We start from the raw sequence: 10,724 nt of genomic DNA on the forward strand, positions 1-10,724 counted from the left end.
CATCTTTGGAAGCACCTTTGGTTTCGCACAGCGAAGTGTGCGACTTTGTAGCTTCGTTTAAATCAACGTGCTTTGTTGTGATGAGCGCAGCATTTGCAACGGCAAGAAAGCCGCCGCATTTCAAAGCCAGACCGCCTGCCAAAGTGGACAGCTCTTTACTGATAATGTAGTCGTTTTTGAGTTCCTTTTGATAATCATTGACGTCCTTGATATTTACGGCCATACCAACGACTTTGGTTGCAAGAAAAATAAAGCTGTTAATCAAGCTGTCGGTTGTTTTGGATCCAACGTATGCCTCATATCTCTTTAAGTACTTTTCGACTTCTTTATCTGTCAAGCGCTTCACCTGCTCGTGTGTCAGTTGCACACCGATTGCTTCTTTGGCTTTTCCTGTTGAAACAAGGATTGCAAGCTGTTCACGCAAAGCAGGAATGTCAGGGCCTTGAATGGATGCCATTGCGCTTTCTGTACTTTCTGGTTCAGATCCAAGCAGTTCCATTACGGAAGCTAATGCTAATTCTTGTTCACATGCGGCATCGGGTGAAGTTGTTGCGAACGGGTCAGCCATTTATTACTCTAAAAAATATGTTCAATAAAAAAAAATTGTTCCGTAAGGGTGGCGATGAGAAATGACAAGATGCGAAAACTTATTTTTTTTTAGCTTTAAAATGATTTCTTTGTAATCCTCATTGGCAAGTTCGCCAGCGTAATCCTCAAAGATTGCCTTCGTGGTCTTGGCAGAGGGGGTGTAAAAGAAAACGATTGCCGCCACATTTTCGCGGAATGAGGCTGTTATGCTTGTCATTTTTTGAGTTAACACCCATATGCTCAAGCCTGCGTGGCGAGCAGAGAAAGCAAGATTCACCAATTCACCCGTTCTTCCCTTTACATCTTTCGATGCAGCACAGTCGTCGAGGATGATAAGCGTGTTCGTTCCCTCAAAAAGAAATCTTGAAAGCCTTAACCAAGATTCCACCTCGTGCTGCTCGCAAATGAAAACAAAAAATCGAATATCTTCCTCAGCAAAGCGATAATAAGTCTTGTTGTGCTCGAAAGTCGGGCAGATGAGCACGATGTAGTCAAACTTGCCTCGGAAAGGGCCACAAAGCTGATTGACCACGTATCTTGTTTTTCCTGAGTTCGTTGGTCCCACAATGAGGGCGTTGAAGGGTATATTGGCAGGATCCATCTTCGTTCGTTTATATTATAAAAGCACAGAATCTAACTGCCTGCCAATTATATTCATTTGGGCGTCGCTGATTACGTAAATGTGGCAGTTCAAATTACCTGAGCCGCTTGCTTTCCTCTCTAGCTCAAGCTGGACACCGTCCTTTGTGTTCACAAGGCGCGTGCCGCTTCCGTGCATCGAGTGGTCAGCCATGGAACGCAGATCAATAAGAAGGCCAAACTTGTCTTCTGTGTAAAACTTTTGCAGAGTCATGTGCTGCGTTTTATTTTTTTCTTTCATGTAGAATCTTTTAACTTCTCCCCAAATGTCCATTCCTTCGATGCCGTTGTTGTACAGCATGTTTGGCGAGCCGTTGACAGTGATGCTTACTTTTGTAAGGTCCGGGTTAATGTACTTTTCCGAGCTCCTTGCACCTTTGTTATATTGCTCAATAAATAGGAGCAAGATACCTTTCATGGACCTCCTCTGCGGGTTGACCCTTAGATTCAGACGTGTGTCGGAGCCTTTTGCAAAAGTCGTCACTTTATCACGCTGGATGTGGTCGTAAGCGAACTCTTTGCCGCCCGAATAAGCGCTGAACGCTTCATCTGCAATTTCCTTGCTTCTTATCATCTCGTACTCCAGCTGGATGTTTGTCAACTTGTATTTTAGTTTTGTTGTATCTGAGCCTCTGACCACATGTTCGGCTGCCGCGAGCTTCAGTTCGAACACAAGATCGTTGTATAGTGCCTGAGGATAAAATGCCCCATGGTCAGTTAAAATCTGGTGATCCAGTCGGATGCGGTATTTATTTCCATATATCTCATTCAGCTTTTTTTCTGCGTCCACACCTGAAGTTTTCTTATCGCCAGCTTTTGAGCGAATTTTGTTGAGGTCCTCGCTCTGAATGCCCTCTGGCACCCTGTCGTCGCGCTCCTCCTGCGAAAGGAAAAAGTCCTCAAATATTTTGTAGATGTCATAGCCAACCGTGTCCTGCACGACGGTGCCTTCGTACTTTACAACAAACTTGTCGACCAGAGCTCGGCTGACGTTGTCAACCAGAAAGTTGTTGGCATGGCCTTCGCTCAAGTCGATGTTGAAGCGCAGCGCCAGCGAGCCAGGCACAATGACCTCGTTTTCGTTCAGCTTGGGCACTGAAACATACAACGTTTCCTCTGGATTGGCTTCTGTGCGGTCAAAAGTGATTCGTTTTACCGCGCGCTCGGCTTTCAGTGCGCCGAGTATTTTCTCTGTGCGTCCCGGTCGAAGGTTTTCTTGAACAGCAGCCATCTCTCGATTGGTTTTATTGTTAAATTGAAAAGTTTAATTTGAAAATATATATAAATTACGTGATGGCGGAAGGTGGTGGTGAGTTTGGATACGAGAACCCTGATTTGGACCAAGATCTTGACCACAACAGTGATAACGATGATAAAGAGGAACAAGAGGTCGACACAACCCGACCATTTCAGCCCGGGGAGGCATCCACACCCTACCATGGGGGTGAACAACATGAAATGCAAACGATGCAGCACGAACAGAGCGGGCTGCCAGACACATCATATGATGAAACACCTTTGCTTGGCAGTGCGCAATCAATGAGCGAAAAGGCATGGAATGCTCTAAAAGGGGTGTTTCCAGAAAGCTCATCAACAAATCTTGAAGCCTCTTACAGTCTAAAGGGCAGATTACAAGTAAAAATGGCCGGAGCTGGTAAAAAATTATATGACCTTTTCACCACCAAAAGGGGTACAGGTGGTAACCAACAGCTAAATCCAAGTCTTACAAAAGAAATCAGGAAAGAACTTGGACCAATGGCACAAGAACTTATTGAGAGAGACAATGAAGAAATAAGAGAAAGCAGACAAAGATTAAGAGAAGCTGAAAGTCAACTACAACAGGCAGAAACAATTGTCATGCAGAAAGAAAAAGCCACCCAAGAAGTAGAAGATCTCAGAATAAGAATCGAGCGAACAAATGCCAAGATGGATCAACTTGGGTCAAATGTTGAAAATGAATCAGAATTGCGCAGACTTAAGCAACTGAAAAAAAATCTTGAAAAGGATTTTGAAAACTCAAAAAAAAAACTTGCTGCTCTTGAAAAACAAGCAAAGCAGAAGGCAAAAGAACAAACACGAGTCGGCCAACTAAGGGCAAGCCTCGCTGCCAAAGAGAGCGAAAGAAACACTTTGCAAGAAAGGCTCAACGACACAAGAGCTTTGGAGGATCTAAAAGAGAAAGAAGCCGAGCTGAAGCGCCAAAACGAGAAAGATCAGGCTGTTATAGAGGATGAGAATGCCTCCCCCACTGACAAACAAGCCGCGGAAGAAAGAGTTGCGGAAAGAACCGAGGAACTTGGACGCTTGCAAACGCAGATTGCCGAAAGAGAAAGAGCGCTTCCACTTCGTGAGAGGATCAAAGAGATCTTCAAAAAACATGGCGTGACATTAACAGCAATACTTCTAGCTGCTGGTGTCACGATTGGTTCTGTTATTGAAACCATTACAAACGCGTTGAAGGCAACCGGCAAAGCGTTGGGAAAAGGCCTAAGTGATATTGGCTCAAAGGTAGCATCAGCTCTGCCTGGTCTCATTGGCTCGATTGCGAAATTTCTTTTCAAAACCGCTGGTCAAGTAATTGGATTTCTTGCAGAGCACACCTGGCTGCTTATCCTTGGTGTGGTTGCTTTTCTTGTTGAAAAATACATCAAAAAGAGACGTTAACGCATAAGGGTGTAGAGCAAAGCTGCTGCTCCAACCGCGCCAACAGCGACAGTTGCTTTGTTTATTTCGTGTGAATCATTGGCTACGGCCTTCGTAGCTTTAGCGCTTTGCGCGTTGCTAGCTGGTGTTTCAGCAGCGCTTGCGGCGGGTGCCTGATTTTTTTTTGCTGTGGCGCTCTTGTGTATAGGATTTGAAGGGTGGCTGTTTGGTGGGTTGATTTTTGATTTTCCTCCGGCCATCAGTTTAAGAGCTGCTTTTTTGTAGCTTTATTAACCTCATCATTCACTCCTAATTTCATCCCAACAACAGCCTGCTTAAGCTGGTTATTGTAACCAACAACGCTTTCTGTGTTTATCACCATACGAGCGGGCATCAGCCAGGCACCTGGGCAGACTGCAAGGTTAAGCCGAACCTTAGCCTGGTCGATGGCGAGTTGGTATCTTTGGACCGACTTTGCCAGATCAGGTTGCCTTATAGCGTCTTCAACCAACACGAGGAACTCACTTTGCGCTTCCTTTGCACGGCCGCCTGTTCCAAGTATGCTACTTCGAACGTTGACCTGCGAACCCAGAATACAGTAGACAAAAGCCTCAATTGACTGGTTTATTCTTGACAAACCCGCCTGAGTAAGCCCTTGCGTTGCATTTTCACAAAACCAGTCAGCCTGTGATGCTGCAGAATCATCTGGCTGAATGTAATAAATAAGGTTACCGTCGCTTGCAGTTCCACCTTCATCCGAAAATTTATCGTAATCGGGGTATTTTGCTCCAGTTTTTTGTATACCATTGCTTGAAATCCAGATATAAATAGCACCAAGTCCGTGGTTTGCACCTGTTGTAAAACGAAAATCGCTTGACGGGTCGACACCGAACTCAGCACATATTCTTTTGTACGAAGCCACGTCGTACTTGTTGTCGAACTGGCTAAAAGTTGGGTCGCCTGGCAAGGCGCTTACGCTCTGAAGTCCCCCCATCTGAAACAATATTCGCCTTATCGTGAAATAAACGTGAAAAAGATAAAAATTACGCACAATCGGTGGCAAGCTAAGAGCTGAGTGCTCTTCATCGAAAATATCTCGACTTATACCGCTGCCTGTTGTCGCGCACCATACCGCAAAGTTAAGTTGCTGGGGCCAATAGGCCATGTTAGGTCCCGCAAGCCACTTTTTTGACTCTTTTCCTGATGTATGCTTCAGTTTTGTTTTTTGAAAAATCTCTCTTAATTTCGTTGTGAAATATTGATCTGGTGTTACGTAGATGTTGATTTTGCTGTTAAATATTTTTTTCAAACTCGGTGCGGCTTCGTGAAATCCAACCGCGGGAATTGACAAAGATGAGCCTTTTGCGCCGCTTGGTGACAGCTGTTGTGGAAAACCGCCTGAAATTTGATTCACCCCCAGTGCTTTTTTCATCTCTGGGCTCCAATATTTGCTGTCAGAGCCAAAAACATTTATCAAATGGCCTTGCCCTGCCTTGAAATAAATGTCTGCCGTTGCTGTGTGGTTGTACGCGAACTCAACCTGTGCAACAAATTTTGTTCGGTCAGCGTTTGGATATTTTGCAAGAAAAGGTTTCCACGCATTGTCTTTTGCCGCTTCAGAAATTGTAGTTGCTTCTGTGGTTTTCATCCACTTCATAAAATCTCTTTCTTTGGAATCAAGAAAAGTTGATTGAGAAATGTCATCAGCTCTCGGAATAGGCGGAGCCATTTTATATTAAAGATTTATTTTTCAAAAGATAATTATAAAGATGGTTGTGCTCACAATCGACGCGAGTTCCAACGGGGAAGCTGTTTACTTTGACCAGCCAATTGAAAAACCAAGGTTTATCAGCCTGCTGTCATGCTCGTTACAAAACAGCTGGCATAATCTGGAAGGAATTGGCTCCATAAGCATTAAACAAAACAATGTGAGCAACAATGTTGCTGATTTTTTTCCAGGCAACTACAATTTTGATGAAATTACAACTTACCTGACTAATAAGTTCAAAGATCAACAAAAGCTAACAGTAAAAAGGGATGATTTGAAAAGAGGCTTTTCAATAACAAAAACAAAAAATATTGAAAGCTTTTCTTTTGATAAAAATCTTTCTAACTTTTTAAGAACACAATTGTTGATGCTGCTAACGCAAGAATTGAAGATTTTACTAAGCCAGACTTTTATTACATTCACTGCGATTTACTTTCCAAAGAAAATAACTTGTATAAGGGAAAGCCAAGTGACATTCTCGCTTGTGTACCAATAACCGGGAAACCTTATGATTTGGTTCATTACCCTCAAAATTTTATCAATAATTCACGTCGAACCAACGCTGTTCAGAGTGTGAACAGTGTCACATTGACCGTCAAAGACAAAACTGGCAGTAAGTTTGACTTTGTTGGAGCTCCGCTGCATTTTGAATTAGAATTAAATTAATATTTTTTTATTGTATACGACCATGTCATCTTCTAATGTTCTCCCGAGTGCCCCTGCTTATGGTGATCGCGAAGAAACACAACTTTATCCAAGCCTCCCAACAAATGCCGAGAATTTTCGGCTGACTGAAATAAGTAAAATTGAAAAAGAAATATCCGCTGAAGCTGAGCATTACAGGCTTGTGTTAAAAAAATATAAAAAAGTCCGGAAAGTTATTCACTATTCCGTGGTCTGTCTTGGCGCCGTGACGGCAGCTCTGTCTTCTGGAGCTGTTGCGACTTCACTTACTGGTGTTGGAATTGTTATCGGCGTGCCTGTTGCAGCAGTAGCAGGTATATCTGGCGCAGCTTCCACTGGCCTGTCAGTTATCAACAAAAAGCTTGAACGTAAAGTTAATAAGCACTCAAGAATCCTCGCTCTGGCTGTTGCAAAACATGACTCGATAAACAGCTCTGTCTCACAAGCTCTGAATGATAATCTTGTTTCTGACAAAGAGTTTCAACTGATCACACGAGAAATGCAGAAATATCGCCAACTTAAAGATACTTTACGCTCAAACTTTGCACAAAAACAAAGAAATTCACTCCAGCCAGACATCGGAAAAATTCGGGAAGAAATCAAGAGAGAAGAACGCAAAAGATTGGAAAAAAAACTTCTCGAAAGCGCCACCGACATTTCGAAATAAAATTTCAGTCCAATAAAACATTTTTTCATTTTATAAAAGAATGATTGTCTGCGCTCATCTTGTCGTTTACTTTGTGTTTGAATATTTCACGCCCGAGTGTCAAAAAAATATTCGATACATAACCCGCGATGTTGTTAATTGCCTGAACGAGGCAAAATAAAAGGTTACAGCGCACTTAAAGTGACTTTCAGCCGAGTCGAAAGGATTAAATCTGAGTGTGCAAAAAATACAATTAAGTTGAAGCGAACAGCGAGAAATTGCGTGACCCACAGCGGCATGCAAATTTTTTTTGTGTTTGCGTGCGTGGGTGTACAAAGTCGGGGTATTACCCGAATGATATTTTTAGACTTTTGTAAGTTGTTTTCATTCCTGTGTGCTTAAAATCTGAGTTCTAAGCACTCAGGAATGTAAAATCTATTGTTTTACACGTGCACAACTATTGTTCTTTTGATTTAATGCACGTGACGGCCAATTGTGAGTCATTGTCACTAAAAATAGCTTAATGATGTCATTTTCTTTACTCTGTATATAAATCAAGCTAACACCTGGATATCATAAAGAATGACGAGCCAAACGCCAACAGAACGTGTTTTACTTCACAATCCTCGAGTTTATCAATTTTTGGAAGAAGTGGCAACACAAACAGTTACTCCACAAGAGAAACGACAGATAGAATACCAAAGAATCTGTATTGCAAGAAAAAAAAGCCTGAAAAAGATCAACAACATCGAGGCAGCAATACGCGGAAAAGTACAAGAGCTTGAGCATGAACGCTCTCTTGTCAAGCAATTCGACCAACAGATAACACAGATGGAGCAAGACATCTAACTTGAGAAGTGTGTTGGGCAGTATTTAGTCAACAACAATGAGAACTTGGCTAATGCTAAACAAGAAATCTAACCTGAAAGTGTCAGGCAGTATTTATTCAACAACGTGGAAAAACTTGACTATCCGCGAAACAAGAAACACCACCTGAACTGACTTCTCCTTCGGGAGTCGTCAACGTCCGCTATCGCTGGCGATAGCTAGGCGTTCTGATGAGATCTGAAATTGATCGAAACGACTCCTGATTTAATCAAAAACAACAATAAAAGAGATGATTATACAACGTTTAATGGCTAAAAGTTAAAAATTAGATCTGTTGTGTGTGTTAACACTCGGGGAATCACCTATTAACTAAAAATAGTGTATGACACGATGAGAATAAACTCACCGTGATCTTATATTGTTCTTTAATGTGCTAGAAAGTTCTTAGCACAATATGTCATGGTTTATATTTGAGCGTTTGTTAAATTGAATATTGTTGTTAATTTATCATAGCTCGCAAAAAACACATACGAAGAGTTTCAAAATGATCGCTGTGTTCCATGCAATTTTCTTTATTTTCACCGAACTTTTTGAGCCTGCTTGGCAGAAGAATGTCAGAAGAATAACATATCAAGTCGTTGAGGCCATAGAAGAAGCAAAACATAATAAATCACCCGCCGATTGAGTTGTTCCTGCTTAAAATATTCTTAATTTATGCACTCACCGGAGCGTGCAAGTTTTGTTTAGCTTGTTAAAACGTTTGCGACAACACTGCTGTCTAATTTTTTTAATTTTTCAATCAGCTCGTCTGTTAAAAAGATTGTTATTTGTTTTTCATTTTCTTTAGTTTTTTTGTATGTTGTAAACGCTTTTCCATGAGATCTTTTCAAGTTTTTCTTTACATTCAAGTTAATTTCTCCAGTTCTCCCTCTTCCCATCTTCGTTTACTCAATAAGAGCATTTGTTCAATTGAAAAATGATTCTGGCACAGCAAGGCAGCTTGAGATTTGTGAGCGCTCAAGCCGCAGAGATTTTGGGTGCCGCTCGCGATTTTTGCACACATAGACGGTGGTGGTTTTGGTCACTAATCTCGACAAGGAGCGAGGCGAGCTCGGGCAAGCCCGGGCGAGCCGAGCGAGTTGTCGCGATTTGTGCCAAAACCACCACCGTCTATGTGTGTCTTGTGGAGTAACTGTTTGTGTTGCCACTTCTTCCAAAAATTGATAAACTCGAGGATTGTGAAGTAAAACACGTTCTGTTGGCGTTTGGCTCGTCATTCTTTATGATATCCAGGTGTTAGCTTGATTTATATACAGAGTAAAGAAAATGACATCATTAAGCTATTTTTAGTGACAATGACTCACAATTGGCCGTCACGTGCATTAAATCAAAAGAACAATAGTTGTGCACGTGTAAAACAATAGATTTTACATTCCTGAGTGCTTAGAACTCAGATTTTAAGCACACAGGAATGAAAACAACTTACAAAAGTCTAAAAATATCATTCGGGTAATACCCCGACTTTGTACACCCACGCACGCAAACACAAAAAAAATTTGCATGCCGCTGTGGGTCACGCAATTTCTCGCTGTTCGCTTCAACTTAATTGTATTTTTTGCACACTCAGATTTAATCCTTTCGACTCGGCTGAAAGTCACTTTAAGTGCGCTGTAACCTTTTATTTTGCCTCGTTCAGGCAATTAACAACATCGCGGGTTATGTATCGAATATTTTTTTGACACTCGGGCGTGAAATATTCAAACACAAAGTAAACGACAAGATGAGCGCAGACAATCATTCTTTTATAAAATGAAAAAATGTTTTATTGGACTGAAATTTTATTTCGAAATGTCGGTGGCGCTTTCGAGAAGTTTTTTTTCCAATCTTTTGCGTTCTTCTCTCTTGATTTCTTCCCGAATTTTTCCGATGTCTGGCTGGAGTGAATTTCTTTGTTTTTGTGCAAAGTTTGAGCGTAAAGTATCTTTAAGTTGGCGATATTTCTGCATTTCTCGTGTGATCAGTTGAAACTCTTTGTCAGAAACAAGATTATCATTCAGAGCTTGTGAGACAGAGCTGTTTATCGAGTCATGTTTTGCAACAGCCAGAGCGAGGATTCTTGAGTGCTTATTAACTTTACGTTCAAGCTTTTTGTTGATAACTGACAGGCCAGTGGAAGCTGCGCCAGATATACCTGCTACTGCTGCAACAGGCACGCCGATAACAATTCCAACACCAGTAAGTGAAGTCGCAACAGCTCCAGAAGACAGAGCTGCCGTCACGGCGCCAAGACAGACCACGGAATAGTGAATAACTTTCCGGACTTTTTTATATTTTTTTAACACAAGCCTGTAATGCTCAGCTTCAGCGGATATTTCTTTTTCAATTTTACTTATTTCAGTCAGCCGAAAATTCTCGGCATTTGTTGGGAGGCTTGGATAAAGTTGTGTTTCTTCGCGATCACCATAAGCAGGGGCACTCGGGAGAACATTAGAAGATGACATGGTCGTATACAATAAAAAAATATTAATTTAATTCTAATTCAAAATGCAGCGGAGCTCCAACAAAGTCAAACTTACTGCCAGTTTTGTCTTTGACGGTCAATGTGACACTGTTCACACTCTGAACAGCGTTGGTTCGACGTGAATTATTGATAAAATTTTGAGGGTAATGAACCAAATCATAAGGTTTCCCGGTTATTGGTACACAAGCGAGAATGTCACTTGGCTTTCCCTTATACAAGTTATTTTCTTTGGAAAGTAAATCGCAGTGAATGTAATAAAAGTCTGGCTTAGTAAAATCTTCAATTCTTGCGTTAGCAGCATCAACAATTGTGTTCTTAAAAAGTTAGAAAGATTTTTATCAAAAGAAAAGCTTTCAATATTTTTTGTTTTTGTTATTGAAAAGCCTCTTTTCAAATCATCCCTTTTT

The 10,724-nt window shown here is 41.4% G+C and overlaps 1 protein-coding gene across 1 annotated transcript; it reads right to left on the reverse strand.

Annotated features, from left to right (window-relative positions):
• Positions 1–4,129: 4,129 nt before the first annotated feature.
• On the reverse strand, positions 4,130–5,899 carry LOC144645267 (uncharacterized). The gene has a single exon (XM_078504777.1). It carries the CDS (start codon positions 5,597–5,599, stop codon positions 4,130–4,132), a length of 1,470 nt encoding a protein of 489 aa, XP_078360903.1. The 5' UTR covers positions 5,600–5,899.
• Positions 5,900–10,724: the final 4,825 nt, after the last annotated feature.

The sequence above is a fragment of the Oculina patagonica genome, chromosome 1 (assembly GCF_052425735.1).
Source record: "Oculina patagonica isolate OP01 chromosome 1, crgOcupat, whole genome shotgun sequence".
Taxonomy (NCBI): domain Eukaryota; kingdom Metazoa; phylum Cnidaria; class Anthozoa; order Scleractinia; family Oculinidae; genus Oculina; species Oculina patagonica.

Bases quoted from the DNA above. Each gene is read 5' to 3' on its own strand.
- LOC144645267 (XM_078504777.1), bottom strand. From the start codon at position 5,599: ATGGCTCCGCCTATTCCGAGAGCTGATGACATTTCTCAATCAACTTTT.